Raw genomic sequence first — 27,812 nt, forward strand, 5'->3', positions numbered from 1 at the left:
TCCCATGTGTGTCAAGAATGATCCACCACCCAAAGGACATCCAGCCAACTTGACAACTGTGGGAAGCATTGGAGTCAACATTCCTGTGGAATGCTTTCAACACCTTGTAGAGTCCATTTGCTGATTTGCTGGCCTACACATTTTGGCATGGCCGAACTTGGCACTGCAAAAGACACATTGGGCTTTTAGAAAAGTTTAGTCATTCTCTAGTAAACAAGGCCAGCCAGAAACTTCCCCATAAACTATGTATTTTTTACTCACCACAAACCTCTCGGCGTGCTGCTCCACGTGCTTGAATGTGGGGATGGAGATGGGCACGGCCTGCTTGTCGCTGTAGTCATAGCTGAGCTGGGCGGCGCTCTCATCCCCGGCCTCAAGACCGTCTGCCTCCTGGGGCGGCACAGACAGCACAGAAAGCACCAGTTCCCTCTCCCCGGCCCGGATCAGATCCACCACCTGCTTGTGGGTGGCCCCCTCCACGCTCACACCATTACTGTGGGACGCAGAGTGAGAGATGGTGGGACGGGATCAGTCGGTGCTCATGTTATGTCCGTTAATGGTGGTAGTGTTTTGGTTAGACCTATCCTCCAACACCTTTTCTGAAATTATACACGTTTGCTTTATTCTGTCTAGCTCTGTAACCTGCCAAACTTTCACCCCTGATATACATCTCTTTCCAATGTTGGCTGAGCAGTGAGTCTCTCGCTATCGATTCCCTATCGCTACAAAAAAATATATATATATATAAAATAGTAAAAAATAAAATAAAAAACAATATATATAGTACCAGTCAAAAGTTTGGACACAAATGTTTTTTATTTCTTTTTAATATTTTCTACATTGTAAAATAATAGACATCAAAACTATGAAATAACACATATGGAGTCATGTAGTAACCAAAAAGAAAACAAGTGTTAAATCAAAATGTATTTTATATGAGAAACTTTAAAGTAGCCACCCTTTGCCTTGATGACAGCTTTGCACACTCTTGCATTCTCTCAACCAGCTTCACCTGGAATGCTTTTTGAACAGTCTTGAAGGAGTTCTCACACATGATGAGCACTTGTTGGCTGCTTTACCTTCACTCCGCGGTCCAACTGATCCAAAACCATCTCAAGTTGATGTTGAGATGTGTCTGTTACTTGGCCTCCACAATCATCCGACCTCAACCCAATTGGTTTGGGATGAGTTGGAATGCAGAGTGAAGGAAAAGCAGCCAACAAGTGCTCAACATATGTGGGAACTCTTTCAAGACTGTTGGAGAAGCATTCCAGGTGAAGCTGGTTGAAAGAATGCCAAGAGTGTGCAAAGCTGTCATCAAGGCAAAGGGTGGCTACTTTGAAGAATCCTAAATATAACATATATTTGGATTTGTTTAACACAGTTTAATAGTTTGCCTTTGCTATTATTCTACAATGTATGAAAATAAAATAAAAACCCTTGAATGACTAGGTGTCCAAACTTTTAACTGGTACTGTATATAGACAGTGCATTCGGAAAGTATTCAGACCCCTTCACTTTTTCCACATTTTGTTACGTTACAGCCTTATTCTAAAATTGATCAAATGCATGTTTTTCCTCATCAATCTACACACAATACTCCATAATGACAAAGCAAAACGTTTAAATTATTTGCACATTTATTTAAAAAACAGAAATGCCTTATTTTATATAAATATGCTTAAAACTCGAGCTCGAGTACATCCTGTTCCCATTGTTCATCCTTGAGATGTTTCTACAACTTGATTGGAGTCCACCTGTAGTAAATTCAATTGATTGGACATGATTTGGAAAGCACACACATCTATATAAGATCCCACAGTTGGCAGTGCATGTCAGGGCAAAAACAAAGCCATGAGGTCGAAGGAATTGTCTGTAGAGCTCCGAGACAGGATTGTGTCGAGGCACAGATCTGGGGAAGGGAACCAAAAAATGTCTGCAGCATTGAAGGTCCCCAATACCACCCCGAAGGTGAAACATGGTGGTGGCAGCATCATGCTGTAGGGATATTTTTCAGCGGCAGGGACTGGGAGACTAGTAAGATAGAGGGAAAGATGAACAGAGTAAATGTACAGAGAAATCCACGATGAAAACCTAATCCAGAGTGCTCAGGACCTCAGACTGGGGCGAAGGTTCACCTTCCAACAGGACAACGACTCGAAGCACACAGCCACGACAATGCAGGAGTGGCTCCGGGACAAGTCTCAATGTCCTTGAGTGGCCCAGCCAGAGCCTGGACTTGAACCCGATCAAACATCTCTGGAGAGACCTGAAAATAGCTGTGTAGCGACGCTCCACATCCAACCGGACAGAGTTTGAGAGGATCTGCAGAGAATGGAGAAACTCCAAATACAGGTGTGCTAAGCTTGTAGCGTCAAACCCAAGAAGACCCGTGGCTGTAAACGCTGCCCAAGGGGCTTCAACAAAGTACTGAGTAAAAGGTCTAAATACTTATGTAAATGTGAAATTTATTTTTAATAAATTAGCAACAATCTCTGCAAACCTGTTTATGCTGTCGTTATGGGGTAGTGTGTAGATTGATGAGTGGATAAAAAATTATTATTTTGTTTTTTTAGAATAAGGCTGTAACGTAACAAAATGTGTAAAAAGTCAAGGGGTCTGAATACTTTCCGAATGCACTGTGTTTTATTGTCACACACCGGATAGGTGCAGTGAAAATATTTTGTTTTACAGGGTCAGCTGGAGCAAATTAGGGTTAAGTGCCTTGCTCAAGGGCACAGACAGATTTTTCACCACGTCGGCTCGAGTATTCTAACCAGCGACCTTTCGGTTACTGGACTAGCGCGCTAACAGCTAGGCTACCTGACGCCCTACAAGTTTACCTTGTGGTGACAAGCCTCCCTCCTTAACTCACGATGCTGAGGCCAGATGGCAGCAGCATCAGGTGTCTCGGCTAATCTGCCTCTGAGTACCAAGGGGGTTGAGGGAGGGCAGGGGAGCGCCTGCCTGCCTGCCACACACTGTTTCCATCATTACTTATTCATTTTAGTAACCTTTGACACTCCTGGCCTATAAGATCAGGACTATTTTCTATGTAAGAGAACATTAAACCTTTAACACCTCCTCGAGATTAAAGTTTTTACTGCAAGATATGAAACTGTCACAATGATGTTTGTTCTTCAAATTGTGTATTTTATTAAGACAAATTAAATATCCCACATTATCTCGAAAAATGTAAGGTTTTGTTTTAAGTTTCCTTTTTTCACAGGTTTTTGCTCTTAAAAATCAAAAGTCCACAACAACACTTAAACTTGAGAAATGTTGACTTTTAGGTGTAGTTACCCTTTAATTGAAGTGCACACCTAGCAAGAGGCTGTTTAGCTGTGTTTTTGTAGTGCACATTTGATAGTGTTTGCAAAACAAATACCCACTGGATTGATAAATTATCATGATATCATTCTGACAGGTCAGCATAGGCTACTTTGTAGGTAACATTTAATTGAGAAGATTTTTTGGGGAAACCTTATCACCAGCATCATCGCTAACAGCTACACAAAGTATTAGACCCACCCATTTTCAATACATTTAGTGGATGCACTACTAAAGTCAACACTTCCGTTTTAATGCCTGGATTTGATGAGGGCCCTAATTATCATACTTGGATCAGAATGATTGTTACGAATTCCCTGCCGGGCTTATCGGCAAAATCAGGTCCTTATTCCCTAGGACCATAGCCTGAGAGTCTAGGGAGTACCCTAAACCTGCTTCTCAAACTCTCTGACCTGGGTGACGTGTGCCCTGATAGTAACCTCCCTAGCAACCTAAGGGGGCGGAAATCTGCCCATCCTCTTGACTCTGCAGGTCATACAGGGCACTTTCCATACTGCCAAACTGCAGTCTAGTGGAGTATGGCTCCGGGGTATACAGTGGACTAATACCATGTGGATTATACCCCTTCTATGGAGCCTATGGGAGTGAAGTACAGGAAGAACATATGGAGCAGAATAGATCTTTGCATCTTCAAATAGCAGACCAGATCCCGGGCTTCCTCCGGTCAGGGGAGCCCTCTCCAACCCCAGCAACATTACCGACTACGACTGTGACTTTAGTATTCTGCTTCTTTGGCGGCATGGCGAACTCTGGGGGAACCCTCTCCCTGGCTCGGCCAGCATCGCTAAGCGGTAGTAAACCTGTTGCTGACCGGACCCTATTCCTCACCGCCTGTCCCTGAACTATGGAATCCTGCAGAAGCACCGGACCTGTCTGCTGCTACCTCCGATGACAGTTCCAACCCTGACCTGGGCCCATGGAGAGACCCAGCCACCAGTTACTGACAGAACAGCTTCACCTGACCCAGCCATTGCCCTGGTCCCATTCAGTAAGTCCAGGATGCACCTGGCCCAGCGTGCAACACCCGATCCAGGTTCAGTCCTGCTGCCTCTGGACTCAACCCCAGATGTGACAGTGGGGGACACACCAGACCTCACCCCCCCCCCCCCCCAGTGTCCTGTCCCAGGGGCACTACCTATTCCTGCTTCTGGTGTCCGAGCTGATCCACCATCTGCCCTGGGCTCACCAGCACTGCCGCCTGATCTGGCCTCAAGTTTACCGTTGGGGCCTGCTCTGGGTCCTCCTCTGGTTCCTGCACTGGGGGACTTTCCTGCCTCAGTTGAGGAACCGCTGCTGCTCCTTGCCTACCTCTGATGGGGTGCCCAGACCTACCTTGGGACCAATAGGCTCTAGACTGACATTCGAGCATGGAATTACTTATTTTGTATGTTGCTCATATTTAGGGGTGGCTGTTACAAATTCCCTGCCGGTGACTTATCAGCACCTCACAACCCTGAGCTGCACACTCCCATTCCCCACGACCGGAGCCTGAGAATCTAGGGAGTACCATAAACATGCTTCTCAAACTCTCTGATGTGTGTGACCTGTGCCTTGATAGGTTGCTAGGGAGGTTACTAGGGGCCGGACAGCTGCCCATCCTCTTGACTATGCAGGTCACACAATACTTCAAGCAGTCAGAGAGCAGCAAGCTCATCTCTGTCCTGCACAACAACAGCTGGACTCATTCATATCTGGACTTGTGGGATGGTGTGTGTGCCAAAAGTGAGTTGTGTGACATTTGTATATTGTTCTTCATAGTTACTACTATTGCATGTTGCCCCTCTGCATTAACTGTGTAATACTCTGCAGGTAGCATATGCAATCTATACAGTCCTTTGCATATGTGCCCTGTTGTATTCATTACCTCCGTTTCTGTCCATTACAGAACGACTACCATCCCCATGTTCATCTTTATCAGTTTGTTTAAATAAAGTTTGCGTGAACTCTTGGGCTGCTTTATTCCCATTCTAACCGGGGCAGTGTCGGTGGGTCACAAATCACTAAAATACGTAGAGTCGGGTACCACTCAATTATACACTCCTCGAACCATTATTCCTGCAATGATGATTCACCATCGTCATCAATTATTTTCATAATTTATCTGCAGATAATCGCCAAAAAGCCTAAGTCTACCTGTAGCCTGTGCAAATTTGGGAGCCAAATGAAAGGCTCTCCCACCGATGCCAATTCAGGAGCTTACACTGAGTGACGAGTCACCCACTTCAGCGTCACTGTCTGGCAAGCCCAGACATCCTAGGAAAGGAAACTTAAGAAATCCTTTGGTATACTAGTCCCGATATGATACCATAGACATAACCACGTTTCATGATTCATGAATGGCAAAAGGATATAGGAGATCGACGTTGTTCAGTTAGTTCACCTTTTATAAACTAGTCAACACTTGCTGCTCAGTTGTCAGTCCACACACAATAAATAGCCTACTATGCTCCATGACGCTGCGTAGCTAAGTTGTGGATTTTGACTCATCGTTACCAATTACATTGCATGGGACATACAAATTCACAAGCATCATGCTCTCTCCCCTCCGTGTAAAGAAATTCAACTGCATCTAGAGATCTGTATATAAATTATATGCTCACGTCTCCACCCTAACAATGGGAGTCGTTGTCTCAAAGGCGGGAAGGCAGGAGACAAGCTTAGGTCCAAAATATGCACATAGAAATGCTTCACCTCTTCTTCTCTGCTGTGTTTCCCTGTCATCACTCACTTTGTGACTAAAAGGCACCTATCCTATCAATAGATGTACACTATCAATAGATGTACGCTATAAGATGTACAGTGGGGCAAAAAAGTATTTAGTCAGCCACCCATTGTGCAAGTTCTCCCACTTAAAAAGATGAGAGAGGCCTGTAATTTTCATCATAGGTACACTTCAACTACGACAGACAAAATTAGGGAAAAAAAATCCAGAAAATCACATTGTAGGATTTTGAATGAATTTATTTGCAAATTATGGTGGAAAATAAGTATTCGGTCAATAACAAAAGTTTATCTCAATACTTTGTTATATACCCTTTGTTGGCAATGACAGAGATCAAACGTTTTCTGTAAGTCTTCACACACTGTTGCTGGTATTTTGGCCTATTCCTCCATGCAGATCTCCTCTAGAGCAGTGATGTTTTGGGGCTGTTGCTGGGCAACACGAACTTTCAACTCCCTCCAAAGATTTTCTATGGGGTTGAGATCTGGAGACTGGCTAGGCCACTCCAGGACCTTGAAATGCTTCTTACGAAGCCACTCCTTCGTTGCCCGGGCGGTGTGTTTGGGATCATTGTCATGCTGAAAGACCCAGCCACATTTCATCTTCAATGCCCTTGCTGATGGAAGGAGGTTTTCACTCAAAATCTCACGATACATGACCCCATTCATTCTTTCCTTTACACTGATCAGTCACCCTGGTCCCTTTGCAGAAAAACAGCCCCAAAGCATGATGCTTCCACCCCCATGCTTCACAGTAGGTATGGTGTTCTTTGGATGCAACTCAGCATTCTTTGTCCTCCAAACACGACGAGTTGAGTTTTTACCAAAAAGCTCTATTTTGGTTTCATCTGACCATATGACATTCTCCCAATCTTCTTCTGGATCATCCAAATGCTCTCTGGCAAACTTCAGACGGGCCTGGACATGTACTGGCTTAAGCAGGGGAACACGTCTGGCACTGCAGGAATTGAGTCCCTGGCGGCGTAGTGTGTTACTGATGGTAGGCTTTGTTACTTTGGTCCCAGCTCTCTGCAGGTCATTCACTAGGTCCCCCTGTGTGGCTCTGGGATTTTTGCTCACCGTTCTTGTGATCACTTTGACCCCACGGGGTGGGATCTTGCGTGGAGCCCCAGATCGTAGGAGATTATCAGTGGTCTTGTATGTCTTCCATTTCCTAATAATTGCTCCCACAGTTGATTTCTTCAAACCAAGCTGCTTACCTATTGCAGATTCAGTTTTCCCAGCCTGGTGCAGGTCTACAATTTCGTTTCTGGTGTCCTTTGACAGCTCTTTGGTCTTGGCCATAGTGGAGTTTGGAGTGTGACTGTTTGAGGTTGTGGACAGGTGTCTTTTATATTGATAACAAGTTCAAACAGGTGCCATTAATACAGGTAACGAATGGAGGACAGAGGAGCCTCTTAAAGAAGAAGTTACAGGTCTGTGAGAGCCAGAAATCTTGCTTGTTTGTAGGTGACCAAATACTTATTTTCCACCATAACTTGCAAATAAATTCATAAAAAATCTTCCAATGTGATTTTCTGTATTTTTTTCCCTCATTTTGTCTGTCATAGTTGAAGTGTACCTATGATGAAAATTACAGGTTTCTCTCATCTTTTTAAGTGGGAGAACTTGCACAATTGGTGGCTGACTAAATACTTTTTTGCCCCACTGTATATCGTTCATTCTAGCAGGAGAGGGCTCGACAGACTAGCAAATTAAACCTTTTAAATAAAAAGTACCCTATTTAATATGAAGTGGAAAACGTAGCTGGCTGAAAACGAGTCTGTATTGGGAACTTTCCTCAAGCTTATTCAGGGGGACAAAGGAGGGGACCGGGGGACAAAGAGGGGACCGGGGGGGAAATAAAAGGGATATAGGGGGATGTAGGCTAACCCCTCTCCACATCACAGCTTTGATGGAGCCTTGATCCTTCTATCAATCAGAAAAACAGTTATCTGTAGCATCTGCCAAATTAATCTCATGAATACCATTTATCGAAACGTGAAGGTAGGTGAACTGAATTGGAATAAAGTTTAAAAAAAGAAAATAAAAAAAAAAAAGGGGGAAAGTACCAAGAGAGTTAGCCAACTTCTGACTCCTTCATGATAATTTTTCACTCATTGACAAGGGTGGATCTAAATTAATAGAAATTGCAAAATAAAACGTTGCATAACTTTTAGGTTTCCCTCAATCAATAAATAAGTAGGGATTGACAACAGCCTAAAGCCATCTAGTAAAACAGCAAGTGTGCATGCGTAAACAAACAAACCTTCAAGCCTGATCCACTGACATGAGCTAGAGGTGTAGGCACTAGGGGAATAACTTGACTACACACATCAGGTTTATTTCCAATTGCTGGGGAAGCAGTAGTGGCTGATTAATGTGACACATTAGCACTACTTATCATACGACACAGGCAAAGTGGCTAGTTGATGGATAAAAACATACCGTTAGGAAGACAAAGGTTTACGTCCCAATATCACCCTATCCCTTATATAGTGCACTCTTTTTGACCAGGGCCCATAGTGCACTACATAGGGAATAGGGTGCCATTTGGAAGTAGAAATACCCTTTTGATGCCTCAGCAAGTTGTCGATCATGTTCCTCATTCTTTCTCGTTTGTCATTGACCGAGAAAAGCTTGGTATCGTTTCCATTTTCTTGTTCCTCAAGAGTAAAGCAAACTAATACTCAAAAGAAAAATCTGTGCCCTGAACAGACTGCACTTACATAAACTGAGTAATGTATTGAAGGAAGACCGTTTCCTTTGCAACTTTTTTAGGAAGGTATGAGAAGTTAATTCCCTCCTCCGATGTTATGATTAAAATTATATTTTCCTAATTAGAGGTGATGGCCTGGCCCCAAAATGTTTTCAAAACGAGGGTCCGGGTTTTCCTGTATCAACTCCACCCAGGCACACTGACTTGCACACAAATACACTCAGAAATAGGGCAAACAAACACTTCAAAGCATGATTGACTGGCTACATAACCAGGCTAATCCCCCCCCCCCCCCCCACCACTATGGTACTATGGACTGTCAGACTGAGTAAAACCCCCATTTCACACACAGTTGAGTTGAACTGTCGGTCTACAGATGGTTGAGTGACAATAACTGACCTACTCACTGTCATTATCCTGTCAGTCATGAGGACGCTAGACTGAGAGAGAGCCCTATCTTCTTAATCTCCCATTTCAAAAAATGATTAAAAAGTTACCAAGAAACCAATGACAACTGGCATTCATGAGAAGTGTTAAAAATCACTCACTGACTGCGCAAACGTACTCTACCAAATTAGCTAGCTAATTAGTTAGCTAATAAGATCATATTGTTTGTGGTGGTGGTGCGATGATTTGAAAACATACTACTCACAAATTTGTGCAATGATTATCGGTCTGGATTTGTTTATTAAAATGCTTGCTAGCTAATTAGCATGGGTGCTAGCTAGCTAATGTGTACTAGCTAGCTACAGATAACGTTTCAGCCAATTACTGCAGTGAGGTTAACTAGCTAGCAACTTGCTAGCTAACGTTAGGTATTTAGCAAAGTGGCTAGTTATTGCAACGTTCAAAACAACTTGGAACTCTCCGACTTCCATGTGTTCAAACCAACCGGGAAATTGGAAGAATTCGATTTGAAAGGTCATACAACTCGAAATTGCAACTCGGGAACTAGGGCCTCTTTCTAGAGCTCCGAATTCCCGATCTGAAGACCACTGACGTCATGATTTGAACTCGTTCTTTCCGAGTTCTCAGTTGTTTTGAACGCGCGCATGATGCGGATTCCCGAGTTGGATGACCGTTCAAATAGATTTTTCCCAGTCGGAGCTCCTTTTTTCCGAGTTTCCCAGTCGGAGATTTGAGTTCACAGTTGTTTTGAACGCGGCATCAGTCCTCCCCAGAGGTAGCTAGCTAGCCAGCTAACGGCCTCTATTATGGGTAAAGAAATCTGACTTACACCTCCAGAATCCTGTCACCCTTTGATATGCCAGCTCGGTCCGCTGCCCCTCCAGGCAAAACAGCACTGACATGCTGAAGAGGTGCATACAATTCCCCATTGATGCTTCGCAGTTGTCCTCCTTCGCTAACTTGTCCACGAACGTTGAATCCATATCCTGATTCCGACTTTACAATTCTAACCATTCGTGGACCTGACGTCACTTGGGTAGCATTTTGGACTCCGGTACCGACTACCGAACCTGCAGCGGGTCCATTACGGGAAGCCGAAGGGAGAGCCGACTTAATTTCATCGCCTTCAACATCCGCCATCTTCTACTCAATGCCTCCGGTCGGTGTTTAGCGGTTTCAAAACAACAAGTAGAAATACGCTCAGCCTAGCTCCTCGAGACCGACTCAGAGGGAGTTCTATTAACCTGAATCACCGTGCACCGGTCTATGGCCCGTGACGTGAACGGGCAAAAAACGGTGAAGAAGGAGCGCCCTTCTCAAATCCAACAGTAATGCGCTGCTCAGTCATGTTGTAAACAGGACAGCACGGTGCATCTTCCAGAAACATACATTTGTTTTCCACCAAATATATGTTAGTATTTTCTAAGTAGTTTTGATTGGTAAGGCAGATCAAGCGTTTTTATCTAAAGCAATCACTTTTGCATTGGCAAAACACAGAATCCTACTCATTACCAACAATGACGAAACAGCCTACTGGGAGGAGGTGAGGGCCCTGGCAGAGTGGTGCCAGGAAATTAACCTCTCCCTCAACATCAACAAAACAAAGGAGTTGATCGTGGACTTCAGGAGACAGAGGGAGCAAGCACCCATCCACACCAATGGGCCCGCAGTGGAGAAGGTGAAAAGCTTCAAGTTTCTCGGCGTACACATCACTAACAATCCCAAATGGTCCACCTACACAGACAGTGTGGTGTAGACGGCACAAGAACATCTCTTCAAACTCAGGAGGCTGAAGAAATTCGGCTTGGCCCCTAAGACCCTCACAAACTTTTACAGATGCAAAATTGAGAGCATCCTGTCGGGCTGTATCACCGCCTGGTACGGCAACTGCACCACCCGCAACCGCAGGGCTCTCCAGAGCCCAATTTATCACAGGGGGCACACTGCCTGCCTTCCAAGACACCTACAGCGCCTGATGACACAGGAAAGCCAAAAAGACCATTAAGGACCACCCGACTGTTAAATAGCCATCACTAGCTGGCCTCCACCCAGTACCCTGCCCTGAACTTAGTCATTGCCACTAGCCGGCTACCACCTTGTTACTCAACCCTGCACCGTAGAGGCTGCTGCCCTATGTACAGTTGAAGTCGGAAGTTTACATACACTTAGGTTGGAGTCATTAAAACTCGTTTTTCAACCACTCCACAAATTTCTTGTTAACAAACTATAGTTTTGGCAAGTCAGTTAGGAGATCTACTTTGTGCATGTGTAACAGTATAACTTTAGACCGTACCCTCGCCCATACCCGGGCGCAAACCAGGGACCCTCTGCACACATGAACAACAGTCACCCTCGAAGCATCATTACCGATCGCTCCACAAAAGCCGCGGCCCTTGCAGAGCAAGGGGAACCACTACTTCAAGGTCTCAGAGCAAGTGACGTCACCGATTGAAACGCTATTTAGCGCGCACCACCGCTAACTAGCTAGCCGTTTCACATCCGTTACACATGACACAAGTAATTTTTCCAACAATTGTTTACAGACAGATTATTTAACTTATAATTCACTGTATCACAATTACAGTGGGTCAGAAGTTTACATACACTAAGTTGACTGTGCCTTTAAACAGCTTGGAAAATCCCCAAAAATGTCATGGCTTTAGAAGCTTCTGATAGGCTAATTTACATAATTTGAGTCAATTGGAGGTGTACCTGTGGATGTATTTCAAGGCCTACCTTCAAACTCAGCGCCTCTTTGCTTGACATTATGGGAAAATCAAAAGAAATCAGCCAAGACCTCAGAAAAAAAATTGTAGACCTGGTTCATCCTTGGGAGCAATTTCCGTATGCCTGAAGGCACCACATTCATCTGTACAAACAATAGTACGCAAGTATAAACACCATGGGACCACGCAGCCGTCTTACCACTCAGGAAGGAGACGCGTTCTGTTTCCTAGAGATTAATGTACTTTGGTGTGCGAAAAGTGCAAATCAATCCCAGAACAACAGCAAAGGACCTTGTGAAGTAGCTGGAGGAAACAAGTACAAAAGTATCTATATCCACAGTAAAACGAGTCCTATATCAACATAACCTGAAAGGCCGCTCAGCAAGGAAGAAGCCACTGCTCCAAAACCGCCGTAAAAAAAGCCATACTACAGTTTGCAACTGCACATGGGGACAAAGATTGTACTTTTTGGAGAAATGTCCTTTAGTCTGATGAAACAAAAATATAACTGTTTGTCCATAATGACCATCGTTATGTTTGGAGGAAAAAGGGGAGGCTTGCAAGATGAAGAACACCATCCCAACGGTGAAGCACAGGGGTGGCAGCATCATGTTGTGGGGGTTCTTTGCTGCAGGAGGGACTGGTGCGCTTCACGAAATAGATGACATCATGAGGGAGGAAAATTATGTGGATATATTGAAGCAACATCTCAAGACATCAGTCAGGAAGTTAAAGCTTGGTCGCAAATGGGTCTTCCAAATAGACAATGACCCCAAGCATACTTCCAAAGTTGTGGCAAAATCGCTTAAGGACAACAAAGTCAAGGTATTGGAGTGGCCATCACAAAGCCCAGACCTCAAACCTATAGAAAATGTGTGGGCAGAACTGAAAAAAGCGTGTGCAAGCAAGGAGGTCTACATACCTGACTCAGTTACACCAGCTCTGTCAGGAGGAATGGGCCAAAATACCCCCAACTTATTGTGGGAAGCTTATGGAAGGCTACCCAAAACTTTTGACTCAAGTTACACAATTTAAAGGCAATGCTACCAAATACTAATTGTAAACTTCTGACCCACTGGGAATGTGATGAAAGAAATAAAAGCTGAAATAAATCATTCTCTTCTATTATTCTGACATTTCACATTCTTAAAATAAAGTGGTGACCCTAACTGACCTAATCCATCCATATACTGAGTTTAAATGTATTTGGCTAAGGTGTATGTAAACTTCCGACTTCAACTGTATATACTGTAGACATGGAATCACTGGTCACTTTAATAATGGAACACTGTTCATTTTAATAATGTTTACATACTGTTTTATTAATTTCATATGTATATACTGTATTCTTGTCTATGCCATCCTATTCAACTATTGCTGTTTATATACTATTATATCCTACAGATATACTAAATATTCTATCCACATACTGTCCATAATGTCTATATATCCCATCACACACACATTTAAATATGTGTATGCGACCAATACAATTTAATTTGATTACACCACATGCTTAATCTAGCCTACTTTTGTTTTGAGCAGACTTTGCCACCGTGTGCTTTGAATGGGGCACCTGGCTCAGCCAGGTTACAAAACAAATGCAATCACTTTTCTCTCTGAGTAAACTCCTTCACCGAGATATCCCGGGCCAGATAATCGAATTCCCCCAGTCAGCCTGCCCCTTGATCACATCACGAGACCCGCGTTTCACTTTCTCCACTCAGGCAACGGGGATCTGAGAACTGTCAGTGTATGCAGATGCTTTCTGTTTATTGTATTCCGGTTTAACCTACACAAGCATACGTTTATCACACTCACATGAGGCTGCTGAGGGGATGACCACTCCTAACAATGTCTGGAATGGAGTTCATAGAATGGTATCCATGTGTTTGTTTGATGAGTTTGATATCATTCCATGCAGTCCTTTCCAGCCATTGACCCCGTCCTCCCCAATTAAGGTGCCACCAACCTCCTGTGTCACCACCCTATTATGTAAATAGTGCATAAGCCTGCTGATGTAGGTCTACTGTACATATAATAGGTGCAGTCTGGAGTAGCCCTCCAGTCAAAATGTCTAGTTTACATTTTGCGAGAATCTTGAAAATAGAAAGTTACAGGAGGCCACAATCAAAGGCTAAAGTGTACCCTCATGAGGTTATGCTCGTTGAATGCTCTTCCTACACGTAAGTAGGCCAGTAACTGCTTCAAGTTGGGGACTACCTCACACAATGAGTTTTTATTATGCATTTTTGTACTGAGGTCTTTACCTATTGAAACCAAGAGAGCTACTAACAGTACGGCTTTTAAGTGAAAATGGATTTGTGTGACTTACATTTGTCTTGTATATCACTTCTTTTTAATGAAATTGATTGTTGTGACTTACATTTATCTTGTATATACCTTGTAAGCATTTGTGTCTGTCATGTGAATGTTGCTTTTTATATGTTTACTTTATGTTTACAGTTTATTAGGTACACCACCCTGTTCACAAAAATTGTTAACTTCTACAGAGTGAGTCACACGGCTTGCCTTATAAAGCAGGCAGACAGGCATCGAGCAATTCAGTTACTGTTTGATTGAACGTTAGAATGGGCAAAACGAATGATCTAAGCAACTTTAATGGTGGTATGATAGTAGGTGCCAGGGGCGCCGGTTCCAGCGTCTCAGAAACGGCCGGCCTCCTGGGCTTTTCACACACGGCAGTGTCAAGGGTTTACTGAGAATGGTGAGACAAACAAAAAACATCCAGTCATCAGCAGTCCTGTGGGGCGAAAACAGCTTTTCGAAGGAGAAATGCAAGAATCGTGCAAGCTAACAGGCGGGCCACAAACAGGCAAATAACGCACAACTTGTCGGTCCTTGTCATATATGGGCTATTGCAGCAGACAACCACACTGGGTTCAACTCCTTCAGATAAAAACAGGAAGAAGTGGCTCCAGTGGGCACGAGGTCACCAACACTGGACAATTGAGGAGTGGATAAACATCGCCTAGCCTGACGAATCCCGTTTCCTGTTGCATCAATGGTTGTAAAGATGGGGAGAGGTCTCTCCGTAATCAAGAGATGCTCTGCTTTTTTGACACCACACTCCCCAATGCCAGTCCTGCAGGCTCTAATTTGATTTTATCTTGATTATTGTCCAGTCATATGGCCAAGTGCTGCAAAGAAAGACCTGGTTAAACTGCAGCTGGCCCAGAACAGAGCGGTACATCTTGCTCTTCATTGTAATCAGAGGGCTAATATTAATACTATGCATGCCAGTCTCTCTTGGCTGAGAGTTAAGGAAAGACTGACACCGTCACTTCTTGTTTTTATAAGAAACGTTAATGCGTTGGAAATTCCAAATTGTTTGCATAGTCAACTTACACTTAAGTGATAATGCCTGAGAATCCGGTGTTTGGAGTACATATTGGTATGGGTGTTGTTAGGCTCTAGACGTAGCCGGGGGCTGGCAAACCGTGCCAGTATATCCCCCGAACACCGGCTATGAGGGTATTATCACTTTTATACAACGGGTTACCAACATATTCAAATAATGATAAACATATTTTCATTAAAAACGTTATTTTGACGAATTTATTCATATTATTACATCCTTCCACAAGATATAGTCATGACAAAAATCTGGGGTTGCTATCCAAACCGGCTGGTCATTCTGCTTTTTGTTCTATATCTATGGACGCAACCCAGTCGCTTGTTGTAAATTTTCCATTGCCATCCTGGCTGGCAACGTCCTTATCCCTTGCTTGCTAGCTAGCCAACTACGGCTAACTTACAGTCACGTCAAACAGTGCTGCCAGAATAAAAACAGAGTAGTTGCATTTGAATAATTTTGCACGCCCAATTTTTCAGTTTGTGATTTGTTAAAAAAGTTTGAAATATCCAATAAATGTCGTTCCACTTCATGATTGTGTCCCACTTGTTGTTGATTCTTCACAAAAAAATACAGTTTTATATCTTTATGTTTGAAGCCTGAAATGTGGCAAAAGGTCGCAAAGTTCAAGGGGGCCGAATACTTTCGCAATGCACTGTATCTAATCAACTAAATGTGTTTAATTGTTACCCAATTAAATTAGTAGTGTAAAAATTACCTAATTAGGGATTTGGGGCGAATTAAACTCTAAAGGTCTTTACCTATTACATCCATAAACATTTAACTCATTAATCATAATCTTGTATCATATCATCATTCTGAACAGTCGTAACCTCCTGCATCTGCAAAAACCCCAGCCTTATTTATGATTCAGTACTACACAAATTGGTTTAATTATTTATTTACTAGCTAACTAAATGATAACACAGGGTAAACATACACACTTACTAGATTAGAAACAGATCCCTAGAGGACTGACACAATAGAGATGGAGAGGGAGGGAGAGAGAGCGAGAGAAAGAGACACTTATCGTTGGTACATTTTAGAAACTACTCTCACAGTAATCATATACTTTGCACACAAACTGCCGCCCGTTTGGATTAAGAAATCATAAAACTTGGTTCTCCAAGTATTGCTGTCGGAAACAGGCCTTCTTAGAAAGGGTGTTGGGCCTTTCCGTGGCACGCTTGCAAAGCTCTGAATGTCCAAAAGGGGTCCCCACTCGTCTTCTACTGTTGTTCTCTGCCATCGTTCTGTATCCGGTAACTTGTCGTGTAGTCCTGAACAGAACCACGTAGTTTATTCGACTTTCCATTCGCTTCTGAAGCTGCCTCTTTGAAGAAGGGGTCGATGGTTCCCATTGGAGTGATGATAGCTGGTTCCACTGGTCCCACTTAAATTAGTTTTCTAGATACTTTACTTAGGACAGCTAATCAGCCGCACCAGTGATTGTCTGGGAGGTGACTATTGTCTCTACCTCGTGTTGATATTTCAGAGTTCAAACCACTTTGGATGTGAGCTGCAGCTACACGCCTCTCTGGTCTGATATGTTAATTCTTAACCCACCGTTTTATACAGTTCGTTCAAAAGGGGCATTTCGTGAGGCTGACACACTCTCTTACCTCACTCAAGGGGGCAGTGACTACTCACTTGTACAAAGTTATTGAAACAATTTCCTCATAGTTTCTAAGATCACATCCCTCTCTTAACAAAAACACTTTCATCATTGTTCATATTTCATACATAATGTAGAGGATGGAGACTTCGCACATATAGTGTGTATACTTTTCAAGTTACGGTATTTCCTTCATAACATTTTTAATGACATAACAAAATAACAACCGCAATGGCATTATAATTCTTTAGATCGCCTCTGACCATTCCCCACATAAATGTTTCTTTATTAATAGGGGACAATGCACATTCATCAACATCAATATTACAATAATGCAACATCCATGTAAATGTACCGGGGTTAGCCAAAAGCTAATTTGCACCCATAGTCCCAGGGCAGCTAAGGACAATTACACAACCACAATACAAATACTCACCGAAACAATACAAAATACAATACATTACATCCAGTAATAAATCATTCTAACGACAACAACACCATCATCAACTGTAGTCTTACATATGAGGAACCACAGACAACTCATGTGTACAGGTTTGGATAGATTTGAGCCATTTTTCAATTCAAATTTAAAAGTACAATAATCAATGCAGCTTCTCAAGTCCATGGGCATTACATTCCAGTATATTGTAGCTCTAACAGAGAAGGCCGAATGACCGATTTAACTGTGTCGAAAAGGGACAACGCGATCCCCTCTAGTTACTGCCCTTGTTATCCTGGAGGTGCTTTCCTTGAGCATTATATATTTATTATTATTATTAAACTTTATTTAACCAGGAAGGGCTCATTGAGATTTAAAATCTCTTTTTCAAGAGCGTCCTGGCCAAGATAGGCAGCACCAAGTCATTCGAAAAATTACAGAAAAACAACATGAAAAACTACAAGTAATTTAGTAAAAACCATAGAATTCACTAGAATATAACAAAATCAAAAACAGCAAATTAAAAACATTGACAGGTCAGGGAATCAATCTCAAAATCATTCATCAGTGTTTTAAAAATACAAATCGGGACAAGTTCTTCCAGTTTAAAAGTATTTTGTAAGGCGTTCCAAGACGATGGTGCAGAGTATCAGTACTTTTCACCAAATTCAGTTCGGACATTTGGAACAGTTAGCAGGATAAAGTCCAGCGAACGAAGAGAGTACCCACCACATTTCTGAACAATAAAAATGCCCAAATAAAAAGGTAGTAAACCCAAAATTGCATATATTCAGGATCTTAAAGACAAGGCTTGCATCTACATACCGCTTAAAGCTATCCAGACAAAAAAATTATGTTTGTAAATGATATGACAATTTTGGTAGCTGTTTGTTTTGTTATCAAAAATCTTAAGTGTTCATTTGCAGAGTGATTCAATTGGTTTCAGAATAGTAGCTCCTGCTTGTGACCAGCATGTGAGGCAATATCTCAAATGTGATAAGATCATAGTATGAATATATAGTTTGGCGGCCTCCAGAGGAAGGAAAGGTCTTATAAACCTAAAGTTGGATAATCCAAACTTAACCGTGTTAACCACCTTCTTCACATGTTCCTTAAATGTCAAGTTGGAGTCCAAAATGACACCAAGATACGTGAAGTTAGACACAACTTTCAGATTCTCCCCATTAGCAAGAACAGCTCATTGGGAATAATCAATACATCTCTTAGAGAAGTGCATACAAACAGTCTTGTCGATATTTAAATGCAGGCAAGAATTAGTCATCCATTTAGAAACATTTACCATAGCTTCTGTTAACATGTTCACAACCAACTGTCTATTGTTTGAGTGTACATACAGAACTGTATCGTCTGCATACTTCTGCAAGTTAACTTGTGGGAAAGCAAATGGGAGATCATTTACATAAATGGTAAACAGAAGGGGGGGATAATATTGACCCTTGTGGGACCCCAATGTTATAGTAAAGAGAGTCTGACTGAGTGTCCCCCAAATGAACCCTTTGACTTCTGTTTGTCAGATAGGAATACATCCAACTAATGACTTCAGTGGACACATTAATTAAGGGTGGATAGTTTACATAGAAGGACCTCATGGTTCACAGTATCAAAGGCCTTTTTAAGATTCAAAAAGACTGCACCGACTTCACCACCTATGTCCAGTTTAGATTTAATGCACTTCAGCAAATAGGAATTGGCTGTTTCGGTAGAATAGTTAGTTCTAAATCCAAATTGCATTTGATGTATGGAGTTGACCTGAATGAGGTGATCAGTCAGATGATCAGCCACCCATCTTTCAGCTACTTTTGATAGCACTGGAAGAATGCTTATAGGTCAGTAATGTTCCACCAGTGTTGGGTCACCAGATTTTTAAAACAGGTATCACTGCAGCAGACTTCCAAGCACTGGGGAAGAACCCATATTCGATGGACAGATTGACTAGATCTACAATAGGGGCAATCAGAGAATATTTGTGTCTCTTCAGGAATACAGTGTCTAGACCAAATACATATTTTGCTAATAATAGTGTCCACTGCTGACTCTGAGATTTCAGGAATTATGAATATTGGTTTATTATTATACAGTTGAAGGTAGAAGTTTACATACACGTTAGCCAAATACATTTAAACTCTGTTATTCACAATTCCTGACATTTAATCCTAGCAAAAATTCCCTGTCTTATGCCAGTTAGGATCACCACGTAATTTTAAGAATGTGAAATGTCAGAATAACAGTAGAGAGAATGATTTATTTCAGCTTTTATTTCTTTCATCTCATTCCCAGTGGGTCTGAAGTTTACATACACTCAATTAGTATTTAATATCGGCCCATTCCTCTTGACAGAGATGGTGTAGCTGAGTCAGGTTTGTAGGCCTCCTTGCTCGCACACACTTTTTCAGTTCTGCCCACAAAGTTTCTATAGGTTTGAGGTCAGGGCTTTGTGATGGCCACTCCAATACCTCGACTTTGTTGTCCTTAAGCCATTTTGCCACAACTTTGGAAGTAGGCTTGGGGTCATTGTCCATTTGGAAGACCCATTTGCAACCAAGCTTTAACTTCCTGACTGATGTCTTGAGATGTTGCTTCAATATGTTCACATCATTTCCCTCCCTTATGTTGTCATCTATTTTGTGAAGTGCAGCAGTCCCTCCTGCAGCAAAGCACCCCCACAACATGATGCTGCCGACCCCGTGCTTCACGGTTGGGATGGTGTTCTTTGGCTTGCAAGCTTCCCCCTTTTTCCTCCAAACATAGCGATGTTCATTATGGCAGTTCTAACACAGTTCTATTTCTATAACAGTTATATTTTTGTTTCATCAGACCAGAGGACATTTCTCCAAAAAGTACGATCTTTGTCCCCATGTGCAGTTGCAAACCGTAGTCTGTTTTTTGTATTGCAGTTTTGGAGCAGTGGCTTCTTCGTTGCTGAGAAGCCTTTCAGGTTATGTTGATAAAGGACTCGTTTCACTGTGGATATAGATACTTTTGTACCTGTTTCCTCCACCATCTTCACAAGGTCCTTTGCTGTTGTTCTGGGATTGATTTGCACTTTTCGCACACCAAAGTTCATTCATCTCTAGGAGACAGAGCGCGTCTCCTTCCTGAGCGGTATGACGGCAGAGTGGTCCCATGGTGTTTATACTTGCATACTACTGTTTGTACAGATGAACATGGTACCTTCAGGCATTTGGAAATTGTTCCCAAGGATGAACCAGACTTGTGGACGTCTACAATTTGTTTTCTGAGGCCTTGGCTGGTTTCTTTTGACTTTCCCATGATGTCAAGCAAAGAGGCACTGTGTTTGAAGGTAGGCCTTGAAATACATCCACAGGTACACCTCCAATTGATTCAAATTATGTCAATTAGCTTATCAGAAGCTTCTAAAGCCATGATATAATTTTCAGGGATTTTCCAAGCTGTTTAAAGACACAATCAACTTAGTGTATGTACACTTCTGACCCACTGTAATTGTGATACAGTGAATTATAAGTTAAATATTCTGTCTGTAACAATTGTTGGAAAAATTACTTGTCTCATGCACAAAGTAGATGTCCTAACTGACTTGCCAAAACTATAGTTTGTTAACAAGAAATGTATGGAGTGGTTGAGAAACAAGTTTTAATGACTCCAACCTAAGTGTATGTAAACTTCCGACTTCAACTGTATATGGGAGTGAGAACTGTGGTCTTGGATGAAAATCATTGAGCCAGTTCCCTGACAGAGTCAACAAAAAAATGGTTTTAGGTGGTGAAAATGAAATCGGAGTCTTGAATTAGAATCCCGTTAACTTTTAATTCAGGATGTTTTTTGGCCTTTTCAGCTCCTCTCCCTGTTAGTTTGTTGAGATTTTCCCAAATTGCTTTGCCATTTCCTTTCGCTTCATTGATCACTCTAAGAAAGACGTCTGCTTATGCTTTGTTTTATATTCCTAACCACCTTATTTCTCAGTGCTGTAAATACACGTCTGTCATCATTCTTTCCAGACTTCAGTGCTTTTTTCAAGGAAAGATCCCGTTCTCTCATCTGCCTCCAGAGGTCCTTGTTGAGTCATGGCAGAGAAGTTTTCCATCTTGGCTTACATTGAAATTTCCTTGTGAAAGAGGTATCCACTTTGTCAAAAGCTGACAGAAATGTTCTGTATCCAGACTCTGGGTCTTCATAGCTTAACAGATCAGACCAGTGAATTTGACTGCATCGGTGTTACTCTGCTCACTTTTCAGGATTTTTTTTATCATACTGTTGAACATTAATATGGTTCTTAAATCTCTTTTTAGTGAGCTTTCTAGCCACCAATGTAACATTGTGGTCAGATATGCCAGTTGGTAAGTTACTGAACTTAGTTATTCGATCAGGTCTGTTAGTAAAGACCAGATCAATTTGAGTCTGGGATGACTGTGTTACTCTGATTGGACCTTGTATTATTTGAGTCAGGTTGAAATAATCTGTGATCTCATTGAGTTTTTGACTGTGAGTTTTGTTTTCCCAGTTTATATTGAAATCGCCCCTGAAGATGATCTCTTTCTTATGATCACATTCTTTAAGCATGGCATTTACATGGTCATAAAACAAGATATCAGATGTTGGTGGTCGATATAATCCAATAATAGTGAGAGACATATGAGGGGAGAGGAAGACATTCAGCCCCATACATTCAAGGTCATTGGCATGTTTCCATATGATACGATTGGAATATCCAGGGACATTAAAGACAGAAATAGGAGAAGATTTCTTCAGCCATGACTCAGAGAAACAGAAGAAAATCTAGATTGGAGTCATTCAATAAATGTTCTACCTGTTCACTCTTAGAATAATGCTATGAATATTCAGATGACCTCCCAATATTCCTCTAGGCTTGGAACCATGGTCCCAAAGCATTTTAGACTGACTAATGGTTTGAAAAAGTTTCATGGTACAATGTTTTCTAATACCTGTGTTAAGGCAACTGAGTTTCTGACTCAAAGGCGGGTTTTGTTTGGGACACGTATCAAGAGTTGGCATTAAAATGACATTATCAGCAGATTGCTCATTCTCTTGGAAAGCCATGTTAGCGACAGAAGTTATGCTCACATACACAGAATATCCTTCTCTGAACCAGATCATTTTTTACTCAGATATAGATTATTTCAATCCATCAATGATTTTGGTCTGGATGGCTAAGTAGGGGGACTTTTCTCCATTTTTCCCAGAATTACATCCTCCATATCAGCAGGTGACCTAACTCCAGACTCTGATGAGGAGCTTGTTACCCTTGGCCGCTTGGGTGTAAGTTTATTCCGGATTGTTTGAATGAAGGCCAGCGTTGATGTTTGGCTGCCTTCTTTTGTATTCCCCAGAGAGTTTCACTACCTTCAGTGTCCCTTATTAACCTCAGAGTTTTAGCATTTTCCTTCTTGTTCTTCCTCTTTATCTTGGAATGAGAGGTCACTGTTGTAGACTCTGGCTCACCAGGTACCATCTCCAATGTTTCATTCACTCCGTCTTTGCCCCTGGGAGCCGAGGAATTATTCTCTTTAACTTCAGTCTCACGTTCTGTCATTTCAGCTGAGATATGTGATATGTCTGCCCTACTCATGGGGAAAAGATTGTTGTCCTGCACGTAGTGTGAAAAAGTTTCCTATGTTAGAAATTTTGTTCCAGTACTTTAGAACATGTTAGAGTTTTGTCGGGAAAACGTCTGTGAACCAGGCACATTGCTGTGTGAATTTGGAGAGGGAGATAGCTGAATGTTCTTGTTCTTGATTTACAGCAGGGTGTGAGCTGTCTATGGGTGAGAGAGGGTCTGGTTGAAGTTATCCATTACCAAGCTGATCTGACCTATTTGGATCCTCACAGGACAGTCATGACATGATTCATGATTTCAACTGGCTGAGAAACGCCACCTGTCTGTCTCGTCCCGACTCTCGACACGTTCATTACTATGGGACAGCTGGAGGTCGAAGTGGAATATTGAAACAATGTTTCAAATGTTGAAGAGATAGACAGCAAGGTTTCAGTGGATTGAGACAGTGGATTGCGCAGTCAGATGGAACAGAGTAAATAGGCATTTTAACGTCATAGATTTAGCTGGGGGATTAGACACCGGCTGGAATGTGGTTTTAATCAATCAGCATTCAGGGTTAGACCGAGCCATTGTATAAACAGCACTGGCATACACACTTACCCCACCAGACATGCCACCAGGGGTCTTTTCACAGTCCCCAGGTCCAGAACAAATTAATGTACAAATTAATGTACATGTACAGTATTATACAGAGCCATGAATGAGTGCATGGAACACCCATTCATCTTATATAGCGCAAGTGAACAGCAAACCTGGTTTCAAAAAACAAATAAAGCAACACCTCACGGCACAACGCGCCTCCCCCATGTGACCTACTTGTTGTGTGTGTGTGTACTGACATATGTATGTGTAACTGATAGATGCACACACAGTACATGTTAATGTTTTTAAATGTATGTCAATTGTAAAGTATTTTTTGTTGTTGTCTGTAATGTCTTTTTCGTTATGTGTCAGACCTCAGTAGGACTAGCTGTTGCCATTGAGGTCGGCTAATAGGGATCCTAATAAATCAAGTCATGCTGATGGCAGAGTCAGGAATAACTGACTCGGGAGTAACTGAATAATTTTCCTGGCAGATGTTAGGTCCCTTGATACAAATTAAGCAACGTTTGAACAACGCACCTTGTAGAATTCATGCTCCAAAGAATTCAGGCTGTTCTGCAGGCAAAGGGGGGTCCGACACGGTACTAGATGGATGTACCTAATAAACTGGCCACTGATTGCATACCTTTATCTTTATCTAATCCGGACTTGCCACAACTGAAGTTCCTTCTGGAAAAATAATCAAGACACAATTGCTCAACTTTTGGTTGAAGGAACAATTCATTAAATCAATGATCTAATATCTATTGAGTTCATGAGGAATTATAATCACAACTTTAAACAAAACCTCAGTAAGAAACGTATGATATGAAGAAGTGACAGCAGCACACAAAAATTACACCAGACCAGGGTAGGCTGAACATACTCATCTAATTTGTTTATTGATCTAATTTGTTTATCAATGGATTTGCATGACAAGGACACATTCACAGATTCAACCTGACTATTATCTATTACTGTAATATTACTGCTCTACACTGCTTCACTGTGTTTGCATGTCATTGTCCTCCAAGTGTATCTCCCTCCCGTGAAACCTCTGTTTAGTGGAGAGAAAATGGAAGTCTCCTCCTGCAGTTTTGCATGACGGCCGCTAGGTGGCGAAAGTGCTCTTACTTCTTTATGAAGAAGTCATTGCACATCACCGTGAGGCAGGACACCAGAGTGACATACTCCTTGAAGTCGACAGTGTTGTCTTTGTTAGAGTCCAGGTCCTTGAAGATTCTGTCCACTGCTGACTTATCACTGGCTTTCTGCAAACAGAGAGAATGCAGAAGAAAGAAGCGGGAGGTCAACACAGCAAACAAACGGTCTTGGTTTATCTATCCGTTTATTTTGATCATGGCGACACATTGCTGTATTTCTGGCCAATGGTGAGATAAATCTTTGAGTTTCAATATTTTGGGATGCCATTGCTGGAGTTAGCAAGCATTGTTTATTTGAGCTGTAATTCAAAAATGGACCCCATCTTTCCAGCTTTCCTATTCTGCCCAGCGCAATGGATCTCTGAAGAGAGAGAACTGATCCAGCATCAAATCAAATCAAATTGTATTAGTCACATGAGCCGAATACAACAGTTGTAGACCTTACAGTGAAATGCTTACTTACCCTAACGAACAACACTAGATACTGCAACAGTGCAGTATCTAGTGCAGGGGTGTCAAACTCAATTGCTCGAGGGCCCTCACCTAGTTGTCTAGGTCTTCATTGGACACATATTGAAAGGAAATAACAAAAATCAGCAGACACACCCCACTGGGCAAAAACTGGTTGAATCAACGTTGTTTCCACGTCCTTTCAACCCCCAAATGAAATGTGATGAGGTTGAATCAATGTGGAAAACTGATTGGTTTAAAAAAAAAAAAAATCAACAAAAGGGAATTTAATATGTATACTTTTAACCCAATGACATGGTAACACTTTTTGTTGATTTCACATTGAATTCACATTAGTTGACAACTCAACCAAATGTATATCAAAACTAAACCGACGTCTGTGCCCAATGGGACGGCCCTCCAGAAATTGACACTCCTGCTGTAGTGCAACAAGAAATCTGATCCCAGATCATTAGGACTTGCTCAGTCTCACTCACCCCCAGCATCTCCCCTAGTTCAGCCTGGAGCAGCTCTTTCAGCTCAACCTTGCTGAGGGTGAACTTGTCTCCCTCCTTCCCAGAGTACTTGTGGAAGGAGGCGATGAGGAGAGACATGGCCTGCTGGATCCCAGACATGGTAACTATAGTTAAAGGGGAAACAGAGGGACACACAACCTATTAGAAGCACTAAATAAATAAAGTTTCTGGACATCTGTGGGGAATTAAACCATTTCAATGAATTCACTGACAGCATATGGTTTTTGTTTTGCATCATACTGTAGCTTTTTCATCATAGCTTTTGTTTCTTGTGTTTTTTTCTGTATTTTCCATGAAGAGGGATAAAAATAAACCCTGTTTTCCACAGAGCCCATGGTAGAACCATATTTCCTACATAGCCCTGGTCAAAACAAAGTAGTGTACTATATAGGGAATAGGGTGCCATTTGGGAGGCAACCATGGTCTCTACCACAGGTTCTATGGTGAAAAACACAGGCACTGTTATGGCAACGATCCTGCTCTCCTGGTAATTCGCATGACTCCTGATGAGGAAACAGGTTAAGGTCTGGGCAAATCCCATCTGTGGATTACTAATTTTCCATATGCGGTGTGTTATCCCCAAGAGAGTCACTTCTTTAATGTTGTGTGTGTGTGCCCCTGCTATTTAGGGTGTGGCTGAGGGAGGAAAGGGTCGAGCCAAGGTAACGTTAGCCAGATGAGACAGAGAATGAATAAAAGAAGGGAGAGCAAGAAAAAGGGAATGAGAATAGGAGAACCAAAAAACTGTTGATATGTTGTTTTTTCCCCCCAGAGATGACGCATTACAACTACTGAGTAGTGAGCACAGTGATATGTTACACCCAACCTCAGTTACAGAATCAATGCATCGTAATAAGACAACCACAACAGGAGCCAAAGAAGGACATTTTGTTTTCAACTGAGAAAATATCAGGAGAAAAATAAGAAGTGCACAAATCAAAACATACTTAACAGGGATTACATTTAAAAACTCTGCAGTAGCGTTGAAGTTTAAACATCAGACCGCCCAGTTAAGAGAAACAAGATGACATTTTCTACTCACCGAGATGTATGAAGAATGAGAAAGCAAAGTAGAAAGTGAGTGTATTTGGAGAGAGTGAGATAGTGAGAGACTGATGGAGAGAGGGATGTGATTTATACACATCCTCACCCTCAATCCCTCCCTTTATCTTGGTCCTTAAATTCCCCCCCCCCCCCCCCCCCCCCCCCCCTCTTTCTCTGGTACATTAACTATTACTTTCCTCTTCGTTCATTTATCATTCATTTATCATGTTACCCGATAGTGTTAATTGTCTCAATATTTACACCACATTGCATAAGAGTGGATGTTTAGCTTGGTGCAGCTGACATGGTCTAAATCCTTGCATTATATCCAACCATTCATTCCCAAGACTTTAGATGCAACACAATACATTTAGAACAATTCACTGCCCTTCTCACACTATAGGTTAAGCAATGCATTTACATCAAGTTTACCTTGAGCTTATGACCAGCAGCCTTTAGTTGTATTGTAGGTTGACCAAAGACTGGATTTGCTTAAGAATTATTTTGATTGCGAAGTATTAAACCCCATAATGTATTATTGTCTGCCAAACAGGCCTACTTTTGTAACTTGTTCGTAATGCAAATGGGTGACGCTAACATTGAATCTGCCAGCTAGTATGTCTTATTGATACTGGGTTATTGACAACACGTTATTGATACTGTGTTATTGACAACACGTTATTGATACTGTGTTATTGACAACACGTTATTGATACTGTGTTATTGACAACACGTTATTGATACTGTGTTAGTGACAACACGTTATTGATACTGTGTTATTGACAACACGTTATTGATACTGTGTTATTGACAACACGTTATTGATACTGTGTTATTGACAACACGTTATTGATACTGTGTTACTGACAACACGTTATTGATTCTGTGTTATTGACAACACGTTATTGATACTGTGTTATTGACAACACGTTATTGATACTGTGTTATTGACAACACGTTATTGATACTGTGTTACTGACAACACGTTATTGATACTGTGTTACTGACAACACGTTATTGATTCTGTGTTATTGACAACACGTTATTGATACTGTGTTATTGACCACACGTTATTGATACTGTGTTATTGACAACACGTTATTGATA

General features: G+C 41.9%; 2 protein-coding genes across 2 annotated transcripts in view; both read right to left on the bottom strand.

Moving 5' to 3' along the window:
* The window catches only part of LOC139391715 (sorting nexin 27a), a 44,103-nt gene extending 33,674 nt beyond the window's left edge, over nucleotides 1-10,429 (bottom strand). The window contains exons 1-2 of the mRNA XM_071139205.1: nucleotides 10,029-10,429; nucleotides 262-493 (exon numbers count right to left, since the gene is read on the bottom strand). Of these exons, the coding sequence (XP_070995306.1) occupies nucleotides 262-493; nucleotides 10,029-10,339 (543 nt within the window). The 5' untranslated portion in view covers nucleotides 10,340-10,429. The remainder of the gene's footprint in view (nucleotides 1-261; nucleotides 494-10,028) is intronic.
* A 13,950-nt stretch (nucleotides 10,430-24,379) lies between these two features.
* On the bottom strand, nucleotides 24,380-26,793 carry LOC139391860 (ictacalcin-like). The gene is made up of 3 exons (XM_071139464.1): nucleotides 26,704-26,793; nucleotides 25,623-25,765; nucleotides 24,380-24,783 (listed from the first exon to the last, which is right to left on the bottom strand). Exons 2-3 carry the CDS (start codon nucleotides 25,758-25,760, stop codon nucleotides 24,643-24,645), a joined length of 279 nt encoding a protein of 92 aa, XP_070995565.1. The 5' UTR covers nucleotides 25,761-25,765; nucleotides 26,704-26,793; the 3' UTR covers nucleotides 24,380-24,642.
* Nucleotides 26,794-27,812: the final 1,019 nt, after the last annotated feature.

Source organism: Oncorhynchus clarkii, chromosome 32, assembly GCF_045791955.1.
Source record: "Oncorhynchus clarkii lewisi isolate Uvic-CL-2024 chromosome 32, UVic_Ocla_1.0, whole genome shotgun sequence".
NCBI lineage: Eukaryota > Metazoa > Chordata > Actinopteri > Salmoniformes > Salmonidae > Oncorhynchus > Oncorhynchus clarkii.

Coding starts and splice junctions, on each gene's coding strand:
- LOC139391860 (XM_071139464.1), bottom strand. CDS start 25,760: ATGTCTGGGATCCAGCAGGCCATGTCTCTCCTCATCGCCTCCTTCCAC. Junction 24,784..25,622: donor AACTAGGGGAGATGCTGGGG/GTGAGTGAGACT, acceptor CTCTGTTTGCAG/AAAGCCAGTGATAAGTCAGC.